General features: G+C 42.7%; 1 protein-coding gene across 6 annotated transcripts in view; it reads left to right on the forward strand.

Moving 5' to 3' along the window:
- Positions 1-15,783, forward strand: part of TNRC6A (trinucleotide repeat containing adaptor 6A) — a 94,713-nt gene that overhangs the window by 65,492 nt on the left and 13,438 nt on the right. For 4 of the 6 annotated variants that reach the window (XM_075179364.1, XM_075179363.1, XM_075179361.1 and 1 more), the window contains 9 exons: positions 2,310-2,624; positions 4,782-4,829; positions 9,588-12,098; positions 12,370-12,537; positions 12,654-12,817; positions 13,195-13,275; positions 13,358-13,409; positions 14,003-14,142; positions 15,139-15,279. In XM_075179364.1, the coding sequence (XP_075035465.1) occupies positions 2,310-2,624; positions 4,782-4,829; positions 9,588-12,098; positions 12,370-12,537; positions 12,654-12,817; positions 13,195-13,275; positions 13,358-13,409; positions 14,003-14,142; positions 15,139-15,279 (3,620 nt within the window). The remainder of the gene's footprint in view (positions 1-2,309; positions 2,625-4,781; positions 4,830-9,587; positions 12,099-12,369; positions 12,538-12,653; positions 12,818-13,194; positions 13,276-13,357; positions 13,410-14,002; positions 14,143-15,138; positions 15,280-15,783) is intronic. The other 2 variants (XM_075179366.1, XM_075179362.1) reach the window with 2 other exon arrangements.

Here is a 15,783-nt window from a genome sequence, read left to right on the forward strand (position 1 = left end):
TGGATGCTGAGCACGTAGACTGGTTTTTTTTTTTTTTCACTTTGCAAAAAGCATTGACGAGATGCAAACAAGATGCCAGTATGCAGGACGGCAGACTGCTAGCAATGTGTGTCGTGGGAGGGTGCTGTGAGTTGCCACTGTTTCCATATGAGTAATTCTATTAAGGGGTGTCCTTTTCTGTGTGTGGCTGTGGGATTATAAGGCTGTAGTTCTTAGCAGAGCACCGTCTTGGCTGCTGCTTGCACACAGTAATGTACTTTATCTCCTTCTTCCCGAACTTGCATAAAGTAAAGCACTATTGGTGCTGCGTGTGCCTATAACCAGAATGGTCACAGGGAAGAGCCTGTGTGTGGTGCATGTACTGAAGGGATTTTGCCTTCTGTCGGACACAGTGAACTGTTGGTGTCAGACATTCATGTATCCACGTTGATGAGTGAAACTGTTACTGTTTTGATTATATTGTTATTTGCAAACAGATAAACGGCTTCTAGGGATCTTTCAGTGCTGCAGAAGCTTTACATAAGTTTGCCGTGTACATGCCTGTCTGGTGACTCATAATTGGCTGGAAATGGAAACTCTATGGCTCAAATTAGCTGCAAGTCATTCAGTATATTCAGAGTTTAGTTGTTTACTGAAGTTGTCCTGCACATAACTTGGTACCTCCAATATTAAGTGTAAACGCTCAAAATGTTTTGCTAAATGTGGGTGTTGACTTTCCTTTAAAAGAGAGTTCATGTGCATAATGCTTAGAGGAATGTAAAATATCTAAGGATTGGGCTCTTAAAACTGTCTTCCCACAGCGCTCATTGTGTTGGTTGAATTATAGATCACATCCCTCTTTTAGCTGTCAGTTGGCGTGTGTACACGATGGCGTTAACTTTGTGTTTAAGATGAGTTTATAACACGGGTTAAGCGCATGTAAACAGATGTGAAAATGAAAACCAGTGCACTGTAAGCACTGAGATGCAGTTACGTATGTGTTTTGTCTTGTACAAGGTAAATTCCTCTTGTCGCAGATATATGTTGAATGCGTTTTATACGCTTTTTTTAACATGCGATAAATGCATTGCAACTGCCTTTGTGGGTGTAGAAGTCAGATTTCACATACTTTGCCATGGTAGCGTTACAGTTAAAAATGACTTTCTACAAAAAAAATAAATTTGTTTTGTAGATATTTGGTTAAACACGATGGTTCTTACGTATCTGAGAAATCTGTGTAGACATTACCGGGTGCAAATCTCCCTGTATTATAATTTCTGATGAGCTGACAGCCTCACTTGTTAATACTTGTAAATATGCAGAGAAATATCGTTTGTGCTGCTCAATTTTCATTGTATGTCTTACTGAATCTGTAGAAACACTATGCTAAATAAATGGGATATTGTTGGTGCCCTAATAGATCACACATCTAAAGAGATAATTTTAGGAATTTAGGGTCATTAATTGTTCGCTTTTCTTTGTACCAGACTGAATGTAAAGCGCTATGGACTATATACCGTAAATGTTAATTAATATTTGACTTGAAACGGTATATTAATGTATGTGGTTCTCTGCCATACGGTTTTATGAATGTAATGTTCTTGTATGTTTGTGATTTGTCTTTACCTTACTGACACCTCATTTGTTTAATCTGTAGTGAGCTGTGAAATAGTTACGGTGCTCAGTGGTGATTAGGAGAGGGCAGTGGCTATAGGCGCTGGTTGAACAGAATTCTGGGTAGCTCTGCCCCGGGGCCCCCGTCTCCAGTGTACGAGTGTTTGTGTAGTGCGGCCTCATTGTTTGCTGTCTGACTTGTGTGGCAGAGGCCGGGGAGATGGGCTGGATGCTGCACTGGTGTAGTGTTCTCTGGAATCCGCACTCAAATTTTTGACCGATATTACCTTGTGTATGGTCCATTCTCCATATTTATAGAATACGGCCAATTAATGACTAAAGTGTATCATTTCATGTCTAAATGAAGGTAGTCACGTGGATGTGATCTGATGATTTGACGCCATCTGACTTACTATTTGATTCTTCTTTTTCCAGGTCACTAATTATGTCAGGGAAATTGTTCTAAAGTGGGTATCCCCATTGTGTAATGTTTGTTTCTATTAGAACTGGCTTTATTTCAATACATTTTTTTTCCTACATTGAGAAATGTTTTTCTCCATTACTTCATTTATTGTATTACTGATTTTTTTTTTTTAGGTGCAGACTATTATTTACACAGTAATAAGTAGCGGTACTTATGATTGTATATAGTTATCAGTTGTGTAAGTGTATACTCGCAAACTCTAACGTAACTCCCCCTTTTGTTTTCCATGCAGTGCCAGATCAAATACTAAGCCAGCCTCAGCCTGTCAACGGAAGCATTGGTATTTTCACCGTAACCAGCATTCAGAATAATAATGCCAAGCGGCCCCCAGCACTCAGTCCGCAGCAGCAGCAACTGGTGTCTCGTTACCCGCCCCGTGAAGTACCACCGCGATTCCGACACCAGGACCAGAAGCCTCCTGTGAAGCGTGGGCAGCAGGTTCCCAGCATAGCAGCCAGCCTGGGTTTAGCCACTAAAGTATTAAACCAAGAGCCCGAAAGCAGCACTGTAGTGTGTCAGGAGCACACTGTGACCGAAAGTCAGCCAGGTAACGCAAGCACCAGGACTGTGTGTTGTGGGCTTCTTACAGTTATCTCTTATGTTAATAGGGAGAAACAAGCCTTGGCTGCAGAGCTGACACTAAGAGGGCAAATATTCCCGTGCAAAATAATGGGTCTTATGAGTCTTATTTGCGTGTATTTTGGTTCGTTGTATGGGCCCATACAGTGTACATAGCGCATTACAGTATAATACACAACCACGCTAGGAACAGTAAGAGCCATCGTTGGAATACGGAACAGGGTCCTCATTCTAATTTACCTCTCACTGAACTTTTCTCCCGATAGTTTCTTCTATGCATATGCCTTTATGTAACGCCTGCAACCCTGTTTTGTAGCTATTTCCTTTCACGGCTTCTTAACATCCTCACGTTTACAGGCAGCCCTTTCATTGATGAAATAAAATTATACAGAGAAGCCGCCACGCAGTGTGATTTTTGACTGTTTACTTTGGACGTTTCGGCTGACCGTTGTACCGTAATTATTATCCCATTCAGTCCTTTCAAACAGTGGCCCATATTGCCACGTATGTGGGTGCCCGTAGTCTCCCTGGCATTGTTGACACATGCAGCTTATGCTTGCATTAGGATCCGGTTGTTTGGCGGGTTGTAAAGAAATCTGCAATGTATTAAGCCTTTGTTTGCCCCCCTCACCAGGCTCCTGGACATACAGATCAGTGCTGTTGTGCCACTCATGCTGTCTGGGTACGACTAGTCTACTGCTCATGTGGCTAGGACCACTCTCTCAACAGTGACATTAGTCCTGGTGGGTGCTGCAGTGGGGGTTGGGCAGTGAATCCTATTAAGTCACCTGCTAGACTTAATAAGGGAAGGTATATGCACTTACCGATATCTGTAGTTATTACTGCTGGGATGTTTAAGATGAGTGTTGGATAGTCTGATTTACTTCTCTGTGTACTTGTGCACACAGCAGAGGCTATTTTCAGACTTGTTCACTAGGGACTATGGGATGGGGTGTAAAGTCCAATAATAGTGTCACTAATTCCTATCCTGGATCTGGTTCAGCCCACGGCGTTGGTACCTGCCATTGTTTGTAGGTGATGGGTGCACATGAACAGCGAAAACAAGTTTTGCCCCATCCATCCATCTGCTGGTGGCAGATTAGTGAGATTCCTGTTTGACTCCCAGACAGAAGAGTGCTTATGCCATTGTTTTATTAATACGCCTTCATCTTATTACATTTTATTAAAATCGGGCAAGTGTTAAATATGTGACAGAGGCTGTATTCGTTTACTTGTCTTAATTGGGGTGATAGTGTCTTCTGTTGGTCAGTAAGGTTATTTCAATCCTAATTGGTTGCAAATCTGAGAGTATTTGGGCCCAAAAAGACTGTCGATCCTGATTTGAAATCTGGAAGATGTTGTTCAGGATGTTTGGAAAATCATGTCACATTGTGGGAATAGTTAGTCCTGTCTGAGCGCTGAACGGCTGGACCTTCTCCCTCCTCTTTAGTATTAAAGTTACAGGTAACGAGGTACCTGTAAGTGGCTGAGCATTGTGAGGAACCAGCTACTGCATACAGGACTGTGACTTCCCCCTTCCCCAAACACCTCCCCCTTCTACCAGCGATATGAAATGTATGATTACTTCTGTGGGTAGCTTCCTCTTTTATTATAGTGGTGATATGTGCAAATGTAACCCCTATCTTGTAAGGGTCTTCCATGTAACCTCTGTATATAGCAGTTACCTGCCTACAGCTGTCTCGCTCCACTGATCCACAAGTCCGTTATCCTCCGATTTCAGCTGAGAAGTACAAATGGATCTTTGTTGTACTCTGCTCAAATCTAAAACGTGGCTGAGAGGGCCAAGGGGGGTTCCTGCGCCCACTGAATACAGGCACGTAAGTGCTATATACACTATTACTATAGGTTATATTTGCAAAATAGACCCTGTCTGTCAAAGTATAATCCTAATTTTGGCAGCCTTTTGTTTGCACCTATCCTACTGCTGTTTTAATTTTGAAAATGTCACCATAACTAATAACTATGTTCATGTTGCCCACTACTGCTTTAATTCAGTACACAAGATCGTTTGTGGCTTAAATTGGTTCTACAGTAGTTGTGCCATTTGGATTAAATGGCTAAAGAAATATATAACGTTTTGTTTTAATTTCTTGCTTTTCCATAGGCATGCCTCCCATTCGGGATTTGGTCAGCCACTCCCCTAATCAGCTAGGTGAATGTTTTTTGTGTTTTGTTTTTTTTAAAGCCTATTAAGTTTGTGCACATATATACATTTATATTTTTATTCATTTTTTTTTTTTTTTTAAGAACTTGTGGGTGAATTGCTGCTTGTTTGCAGGAGCTTCTTATATGTGCATTTTGTACAGCAGCTTTCCATGGCTTGTATACTGCTACTGATGTGCATGTTGTTGTTGTCCTATGACACTGCCCATTCCAGCCTGGCTTTATTGTGCTCTTAATTTAAGTATGTAATCCCCCTCCCCCACCCCCCAACTAATTGCTTGGGCACCTTGCATTGTAAACAGCACTCAGTAGCACCCCACAGGGCTTCTGCCACAGGAATAGAGGTAGTTTAAAGGTAACCCGTGGGACAGGGGACTTTTTATTTTCGCTACACTGTTTTATTTAAAAAAACCTAAACGGCAAATTGCATCTCCCAGGGGTTACTCTTGAAATAACACGCCCAGTGTGCTAATTGCAACATCGGCCCTCTATCTGCGTTCTTTACTGATCCCGAGCACCTCTATAAAATAGTCCCTGTCAGACTGGTGAGCAGTCCTCTGCAACCTCCTTGTGCATTGAAATACTATGACACTTGGCGCCAGACTGTGCCCGCTTGGCTGTCACGGCTGTTGCTAGCAGCCTTATCTGTGCTAGCAGCTGCATTTGTTGATCTGAAACTTGATCTTTCATCGGGACCCTTGTGAGTTACCATCACCTGGGAGCTGAGGCTTATAAACCTTTACCAGTTTAATCGGAGGAAAGTGGCAGGGGAAGCAGCAGGACTTAATTATACCTGCACACACCTGCGCGTACTCCCAGCACTTGTATTGCTTTGTGCGTGGGCTGATTGTTCAATCATAAGTCAGCAATCTATTGTGTCTTGGAAAACGCAGGGAGAAGTATAGGTAGAAACAAGGCCATTGGATGCCAGTCACATGACTGCTGTGCCCCGCCTCTTTTACTCTTCAGCAACTTCACATTATTTTCTAAGTTTATTTTGCAAAACCAATATACTGTCTACAGATAGGTAGTTCTTGGCCAACTATTCATTACTACAACTGGCGAATACCGATGGAATATCATCATCATTTATTTATATAGCGCCAGCACAGTCCGTAGCGCTTTACAATTGGGAACAACAAACACAGTAATAAAACAATACTGGGGAATACAGACAGAGAGGTAATAGGGCCGGGCACAAGCTTACAATCTATGGAATGGAACTAGATCTGGCTTATGTATGCCAAATGATTTGCCTTTAGTTACAAGGGATTGTTCTGTAAATCGTTTCTCTGTTCAGAAGTTCCCAGTTAGCTGCATACAGCCGTAGACAAGTCTCATAGAACCTTTGCGTCTAATTGTTGCAGACATACCTGGCATTCTATCTGCTAGTTAATCTAGGCTTTACAGCAAGTATCTTTAGTCTTTCAGTATATAGGAAAATACATTTGTTTATAAAACTCTGGCAGAGACGTTTTCGTGCTTCTTAGCCGGACATATCTAAAGGTCCTATTTACCATACAGTCCAAGTTGCCAAATACAGAAGAACTTCTAGTAGTGTTCACCAATATATGGAAGAGTTTCAGGAAATAATCAGACCTGAAGATATTTGAGATAATTGTGTTATTGTGGGAGACCATTTTACGCAATGACTACATTAATATAGGCAAACAGCAATTTTAGGCTAATATTGAGGCTAATCTAATGGGGGGAAAAAATAGCCTGTTCACTTTGCATAGAGAACTTTCAATGTATGGAAATATTTCCATGTAGTGAATATTACAAGATAGCCTTACTAGACTGTAAGCTCCATACGGTATTCTCTCTGGGATGTGCTGTTGTGAAGTGTGTGGGCATAGGACAACCTGCATACATCCGTGCGTGAGTTGTGGAAGACAGTGACCACTGTAGTGGTGTGATTATGTCACACTGTTGTGATATGAGAATGGGGATAGAAGCATGCAGGAAGCCAGGGACTGAGCGATAACGAATGGTCCCCCACAGGTTTTGCTCGGTGACGCTGGTTTTAGACCCAAACATAAACTGTCTGAGAAATCCTGTAAAAAAATAAATAAAAAAAAATCCCAAATTGCCCAACATTCATGATTAAAAATGGATTAAGCTGCCACTGAGTGGATGACGGAAAGACAGTAGTGAAATGTTGGCGTTCAGCCAGGATGTGAGGTTCGTAAGAAGGCATCTGGGAAGAGAAATATGTATTCACTCCTGGTCTTAAATGCAGAAAAGCATTGTTATGTTGTGTGTTTGTATCATCACTGATATGTAGACTTGGCGTTGGATCGTGTTATGACATTTTCCAGTATAGTTTCTAAGCATTGAATGTGCGTGTTCTGAAGGAAATGTTGGCTTTTGTGCAGTCTGACCTGTCTGTACAAGTCACGTTTGAGCTGTGCACACAGATCGTTTTTCATATTAGATGCCTGCACTTTGTGGCCAGGCATTTCCTCTTGAGGGGTTTATTGTTCAGTAGCTCAGTCTGCAGTGGGTACGAACTTAGACAGCACCTATAGTCCCTGAACTGTTGCAGGCAAATGTTTTCATGTAACCAAATCAGCCTGTCTAATGTATGAAGCTGCTCACAAGTAGTATCGTACAGATTGTTTACATTGGGCTAGTACCACTGCTGACCTATCTCTCCAAGTCTTTACTCTGCCGTCACATCCAGTATGTAGCTTGGGATGGGACAGCGCTGTGTGTTAATAGTCTGCTTGACATATATAAGAACTTAAGCTTTGTTTAAGGAGGAATTGTTGCACCAGTTGTACTATATAGGGCTTTTATTCGCCATCTGCATCTTTTACTAAACACTTTTCTGTGCTTTTCAGCCATGTGGTTAATTTCAGGTATAGTTGTTTGTTCTCGGGTTACAATTGTGTCCATTAGAGAGACTATAACAGAGCTCTGTCTTACCCTGAAGGCAGTGTACATAAACCAAGCCTGGTTATATAAACGCAAGGCTGAAAAGCACAGAGGCAAGGAAAGGTAGCGCAATGTGTATTGGTAGAAGTAGGGAGGGCATGTGCAATCTAGTTAGACATTTGAATGCAGAAACGCCCTTTAAGATTATCTAAATGGACATGAAAAGAATGTTTTGGCAAAAGTTGTGGTGCAGCTGCACACTAGTGCTGATCATAGTATAAAGTCCATTCACAGAATCTAGCACTGTTACAATGCATATACGTGTATGTAAAGAGATGTTTAGGTTGAAAGTACAGAAGCTATGTGGAGTTGTAAGAGGGAAGATAAAAGTTGTTGGACGTTAGTCCCTAGGCTGCTGTGTCTTAGTGCTGGGCACAGAAAGATATACACCATTAGAATTGTTTACAATTGCCTCATTTTTTTGTGCTTGTGAGTTAGTGCTGGGATTAGTCATGTGCCTGAAGTCTCCCATCCACTTAGTCCTGCGTCACTGCTGCTGTTTACAATACGGGGTTATTTTTACTCTATGATTTAGTGCTGCTGGAATCCGTGTTTTGTTACATGAATAGCTGGCGACTGCAGTTTAAGACCTGTTGCTAGGAGCTTTTTGGATGTTTTTTTAGGTATGCATTCAGACTTTCAGGATTGTTCCAGGGAAATGGAGTCTCTGCCTCCCTCCCCCTTCTTTCTCTTTATGGATTTAGAGAGGAGAGATAGGAAGTCACTTCACATCCCTCCATTCAGTGCCATGTTTTGTGCTCCTGGGTCCTTGTTTTCTCATAGGTGCGATGTATTAATGGCTGTGCGGGACATATATTTAAGATGAGTATCTGATATCTTAGAATGGTTGGATCATTTAAATACATTACTTGGTGTTGTTACTGCCTACCCTAATTTCCTATCAGAGGCGTGTTTTTAAAAATCTGAACACGACAAAGCTTTCACTAGCCATTCATTTAAATTTTTTAATGCAAAAATTGTGGCTGAAAGCTTATTTAGAAGAGGCCTGCGGAGTGCAAGGGGTTCTCCTCCTGTGGCTGCTTTTGCCTGATGAAATCTTTAGCAATTTCTCTTTATGAAAACCAGCTGTCTCTCCGCGTTTACAAATGTTAATCACCAGGCACTTGCACGTATGAGATCTATCGGTATGACCGTAGTAAGCTGTGAAGCTATGTGCACTTGTTTGTTCCTCATTTGATGTTGTGTACTTAATAAAAATAAGTAATGATGTATGTGGGGTGTTTTTTTAAATTGTTTTGTTTTCTGACTTTTTAAGTGAATCACTTACTTTGGTTAAAATGTTTTAACTCACCAGTGTCATCTGACTTACAATAATGCTTACTTATTGTGTTTAGTTCACTTGTTTGTTTATTTTGTGTTTGGTTTGTTTTTTGTTTTTTTTGGTTTGTTTTTGTTTTTTTACTTGCGTATTGCAGTGATTTGCAAATTATTGGCGGAAAATATTTTTCCCACAGAATTCTAGTTCTTTAATAAGAATAGTAACCTTTCCTGGGTCCCAGTCTGACATCTTTTGGATCCTAAGTGTGCACTGCCATTTTCTGAGCCCCATGAAATGAATGTTTGTAAACGGTCCGCGTGTCTAATTGGACGGCTGCCAGGGTGGTCCGTCCTGGGCTGACATAATTAATTAGATTACAACTTGGTATTATGTGGGCCCCAGTATAAATCCATAGTAATGATAACTGGGCACATTGGGATGTAAAATGTTCAGATTTGCTACAATTCCTGGGTAACTCACTTTTTTGTTTTGTTTTTTCTTCTCGTTTTGTCTCCCGCCCCCCAACAGAGCTCAATCACGGTAGTTTAGGATCTCACTATGAAAGTTCGCACTGGGGACCGGTCTCTTCCAATGGTGATTCAGGCACAAACTGGGATAAAGTTATTGTAGACGGCACAGACAAAGAAGCGTGGCCATCGATCACCGGAAGCAGCCCAGAGCTGGTATCAGAATGTATGGATATTGACTCTTCCCTGAACTCTGGGCTGGATAAAAGCCACGGAGCGCCATTTGGAAACACCGCAGGGGAAATGGATAACATAAGAAATGGCATTTTGCATAGTTCTCAAAGCAAAGTTTTGGTCGGCAGCAACAGCAATAATGCAGGCAATGGAAGTATTAATGGGCCATGGGGTGTAACTCATGGACCCATGATAAGCACATGCCAAGATGGCCCTGATGGCAAATCAGACACTAGGCACAACAGAAGTAATGCTTGGGGCACTGTCAATACTTCAGTGAACGGAGTTCTAAATCCAAGCACTTTGAACATAAACGGCAACCACGGAGCCTGGCCTGTTTTGGACAGCAATGGACATACCTTTAAAGGGTCTAATAATTCTGGCACAATAGTTCCAAGTAATACTATAGGTCAGGTGTCTAACAATCGGAGTATTAACCCTAAAGCGGGCAACTCTACGCCTGGCTCCTGGGGAAACATTCAGGAGAATGGAGAGTCTGAAGTCAACGGTACACGGAAGGCTTCTTATAGTGGACAACCTCAAAACCTTAACACTGAAATGACTGGACCAAATAACACTACTAACTTTATGACCTCTAGTTTACCAAACTCTGCTGGTTTAATGCAGACAAATGAACTGCCTAATTCTACAGGGCATGGGGCTTGGAGTGTGGGCATGAATCATTCTCCACTTCACACCCCTTCAGTTACAAATGGCACTTCCAATCCTCACGTTAGCAGCGTTGAGGAAACAAATGGCGGATCATATGGTACTACATGGGGTACCTCCGGCTCAAATTACTCCGGAGAAAAAAGTTCGGTCCCTAAAGGGCAAGCTAATGGCGACACTGTGAATGCGACAATAATGCAGCCGGGTATGAACGGGCCCAACGGCTCCAACGTTAAAATCAATGGGAATAAAGGAGGATTATGGGAGTCAGGGACTGTAAACTCCCAAAATATGCATTGGGGAGGTGGAAACGGAGGGACTAATGGTGGAAATCACAGAGGATGGGGAAACCCAGCACAAAGCACTGGCACTAATATATCAAATGGAGATTGGAACAAACTTTCTAATAATCAGCATTCCAATGATGGTGAGAACACCGAAAATGGCAGAAAAGCATCAAACACGTGGAAATCTGCCGAGGAAGAGAATGCGGGACAAAATCCAACAGGGTCTAGGAGCAATGAGTCAAGTAATGTATGGGCCAAAAGTACAGGTACCGGGGAAAGTGAAGGTAGCGTAGGTAGCACTGGAAGCCAGAGTGATCTCAGGCCTGTAGAGAAAAGGAAAATGGACCAACAAACATTACTCCAAAGTATTGTAAATAGAGGTGACCTGGACCCTCGGGTATTGTGCAACACTGGCTGGGGACAGACTCCAATTAGACAGAACACTGCCTGGGATATTAAAGCTGCTTCTTCTCGGAGCGACAGAGAGACTGACAATGGAACAGACGCTTGGGGCGGCTCTGTGACAAAGACTTCTAACTCAGGGGGATGGGTGGAGAAACCCAACCCTAAAAGCAACGATACCTCATCAGTATCTGGGTGGGGAGATCCAAAGCCTGCTACAGGGTGGGGTGATGCCAAAGGCTCAGTAAGCCAAGGGGATTGGGGGGATCAATTTGCTGCTACTACTGGAACGGTCAAGAGCAATCAAACATGGGGCAATGATAAAGAGGACAAATCCACTTGGAATGATGCACAAAAGGTCAAACAAGGGTGGGGGGGCCACAATAGTGATGGTTGGGGAGAAAATTCCAAGAGTAATCATTGGGGGGGCGCAACAAAGTCAAGTTCTGGCAGTGACAGCGACAAATCTGGATCTGGGTGGGGTGATAAGAGATCTGGTTGGGTTGAGCCACCTAAAGCAACCACAAACCAAGGATGGGTTGAGCTGGCGAAGCCGAACCAGCGAGGAGGAGAGGCCTCCAAATGTGGCCAAACTCAAATGGAGAATGAACATCTACAATCAAATAACTCATCGGAATGGGGCAAAAAGCCAGAGACCGGGTCATGGGGAGCACCGCCAGCCACCAATAAACCATCTGGTTGGTTAGGTGGACCACCGTCAACACCATTAAAAGAAGAGGAGTCAACTGGTTGGGAGGAACCCTCTCCAGAGTCCATTCGGCGCAAAATGGAAATAGATGATGGAACTGCAGTTTGGGGTGATCCCACTCAATACAAATACAAGAATGTCAACATGTGGGACAAAAACACATCTAATACGACTACCAGTGGGGCAGAACATCAAACTCAAGTGCATCATCAACCCCCACCTCCCCCCCCAAGTGCCGTGCCAAACAAGGAGAACAGCAATAGTGGCTCTGGTAAGTATCTATCAAACTGTGGTAGTGGAAGGCCTTAAACTAACAAGGGGGAGAGGGGTAGAGATGATAGCCAAATTTGTGCTCCCATAGAAGGCAATTGTCTAATGTTGACCGATTTGTATTAATATAATCTTAATGCCCAGTAGATAGTATTTCCTTTTAGTAGGTGTCAATCACCAGGTCCTTAGTAATTGCGATATACCATCTTATACTCGATCAGCTTATACTTGTAGTATAGTGATTGTTCATGTGTTGTCTTTACATAATATAGGTTGGGGTGAGACCTGGCCAGAGACACCGGCTCCACCTGTGGATAATGGTACCTCTGCGTGGGGTAAGCCTATGGAGACCGGAGGTGGCTGGGGGGATCAAAATGCGGAGGTGGCATCATCTGGTTGGAACCAGACTCCCGTTGGTCACCAGGCTTCTGGCAAACCCGGTAAGTACTACCTTTATCGAACGCCACAACCCTTCTTCAAATAATGTAAATGCAGAATGGCTGCTGTGCCCACTCTTATGCCTTTCCAAAACATCTGTCATTTCCATTCTTTTCAGGACCCAAATCTATGCAAGACAGTGGCTGGTGTGGAGATGAAATGGCCGGGACCGGGGGCCGCGGCAGTGGATGGGATGAAGACGATGTAGAAATAGGAATGTGGAACAGCAGTTCATCCCAGGACACCAACTGGCCGCCATATATGAAGAAAATGCCTCCAAAGGTTAGCCCAAAACATGACCTTCTGCATTGGTGTTGTCTTGTTGAATGGTTAACAGACCTTCCTGTAAGGTCACCTTCAGCTCAGGTTTTGTTTTTCAAGTAAGCAAACAGCGGACACTGACATTTCTTATGAGTTCTCAAATGACTTTTGTATTGTTTCCTCTTTGAAGCGCACACTTTAGTACAGTGGAACTCAAACCTTTTCAGTTCAAGGTACCCTTAGGGTCTCCATAATTATTTTCAAGGCACCTCTAAGCCAATATAATTACCAAGTAGTCTTGCTTTCCACCAGCCCTGGCCGCGGCACCCCTGTAAGATCGCCACGGCACACACTTTGGGAACCACTGCTTTAGTAGGTTCTTTTTTTTTTTTCCTTAGGGAAATATGAAGAATGGGAATAAACAGGAGGAGAGCTGGATGAACCCATTTATGAAGCAGTTCAATAACATGGGATTTTCAGTAAGTCACATACCAATTTCCAGTTTTTCCTTTTCTTTCATCTTACTTGCTGTTAGTAATCAAGTTTGTCCTATCTTTGCAGAGAGATTCCCCAGATGACCCCATGCAGAGCAATAAAATGGATCTTTCTGGAGGTTTGTGGAGATTCTGTGGGATGTTTACAGGTTTTATTGACATTTTGTCTTCTGCCAGTCCATCTAGAAAAGATGATCACTGAAACGACACGGTAGTCAGACACTGATGAAGGCGTCAGCACCTCTTTGAGCACAGAATCCTAAATCTTTATTAATAAACTGTAGAGTGAACACAAGTATGCAGTATCCAGTTAAAAACAACTTGTGGTATAAAGTGGAAAAATATTCAGGCATAATACAGGTCCCTACACTAGATGCCATATCTAATGAAAATTACATAAGTTAGCTCATCCATTGGTAGTTTTATTTTATTTATCTTTTTAAAACCACTTTTATTTTCATGCCAGTAAAGATAAACTGTGCTAGACATTGGAGTCTGATGGGAAAATATAATTGAAGAGAGAACCCAAATTTGGTTCATCGCTTCAATCCCGGACGGAGTTTCATGCCTATATATTTAGTTATCTTTCTTTCTTCTGCCTCAGTATATGACTGGTAATTGTTCACATGCACCAATGTCATTGTTACAGTTTTGGCGTTCTGAGCACAGAGCGGTAGGTTAATCTGTGTTACATTTGATGTGTGTACAACAGGGCTGTTGCAAGACAAGCGGATGGATCTGGAGAAATCCGGCCTTGGCATGGGGGATTACAGCCGGGTGGTTGGGAAAGGCCCTGGGCCTCGGCAGTTTTCTAAAGAGTCTTCCATGGATCACAATTCTTACTATGATAAGGTAGGTGCATGCATGTATTTGAGATTTATATCCGTCAAATCCCTTATACCACCACTAGAGGGCAGCTTCACTCTCCAGCATCTGACCATGACTAACCAGGCATGAGTAGGTTTTATTCTCTTACACTACTATTATCTCATATATAGGTACACTAGACTTTATTCTTGTTACTAAAAAATGGAAACAGAATGTGGTTGTAGAGATTGTCCTCTTTCTATTCTATAAAGTGTAATAAGTGTTTTGTGGCTGCCAATCAGATCCTAGGGAGGGATTTGTCCACAGCTGCTTCCCTCGGGGCAGACACAGGAAGCCCAGTCTTGTATATGCCCAGTAAAGCAGTAGCTAGCGCCGCAGGGTCCTATAAGTGGAGCCAGCAAGTTAATCAGTTTTCACAAACATATAATAAATACACGGCATAGACTTGCCTGCTAACCATTAAATAAAGCTTGGTATACTCTATAAGAGAGGAGGGGACTGTACTCTACACCTTTTAGAACCAGATTGTGCAATGAATAAGCTGCTGTAGTCATTACACTGGTATTGAACAAATCTGTTTTAAACTGAGGGCGAAAGATTTGTTGGTACCTGACTATAAGAGATAGGAAAGCAGTCACCTGTTCCTCTCATTTTATTGGCTTTGGTAGAACAGCGCATGTTCAAGAATGATGGTTAACAGAGTACTCCTTGTACTCAAAAAGATAATAAGGAAGATATATTACAAATGTGTGTTTGGAATTCATAACTGCCTGTATCTGTGGGCTTGTAGCTTGCATAGACTATTCTAGGTTTGCTCTTTAGATAATTTAATGGTACTTACAGTGGATGTCGCTGTCATTTGACCTGTTTACCTTGCACTAACCAGCACTGTTTTCTGCCTCTTTCCCTGCTGCCGTCATGGTGATTTCTTCCGCTTTTGCCCGGGATCCTGAAATCATTTTGTTTCTACATCCTTCTGTTCTGATCCGCACATCCGTATCCTAATGCACCACTCATCAGGATGTAGCAGAAGAGACACACAATCTGCAGTATATTGCCAATCAGAACATGAAGCTTCCCCCTCATAATAGTGCACTACCTACTCAATCCCACGCTTCTTACTCGGGGCTGGCAATGCCAAACAACAGTTCTGTCAGACAGGTGAGTCTGCCAGGCTGCATTTCACAGAGGCATTCCCAAATCTTAATGGCTGTGCTAGGCAGTGTTACCAGCCAGTACAAGGTTGAGAATCAAGCCAATAAGACTTGTTACTAGATATTGAATCTCTACTTTATTCTGTATATAGATTTATAAGGCTCCATAGTGCCGGACAGTGGGGAAGACAGAGCATACATAAAGAGACCCCCCCCTCCCTGCCATCGAGAGAGCTTACATTCTGTGGGGGGTGGGGGGAGGGCTATGGGGGGGGGGGGGAGGGCTATGTTTATCTACAGCTCTTGTATATTTGTATTCTTGGCTTGCTTGACCTCTCTTGCTAGTGGTAACATAAAAGGCACTAGATAGAGAAACCTCTTTCAGTGGAGGAGACTCGTGTTGGTCTAGTCCCTTTTACTGCGGTTACCTCTGTATAGGGCACAGCTTTGTCCCGGGTCACCACCACTTGTCTCCTTGTCACTCTGTTTGTGGTTGTGGTGTTTGGCTGCT

Source organism: Mixophyes fleayi, chromosome 7 (genome assembly GCF_038048845.1).
Source record: "Mixophyes fleayi isolate aMixFle1 chromosome 7, aMixFle1.hap1, whole genome shotgun sequence".
Classification (NCBI taxonomy): Eukaryota; Metazoa; Chordata; class Amphibia; order Anura; family Limnodynastidae; genus Mixophyes; species Mixophyes fleayi.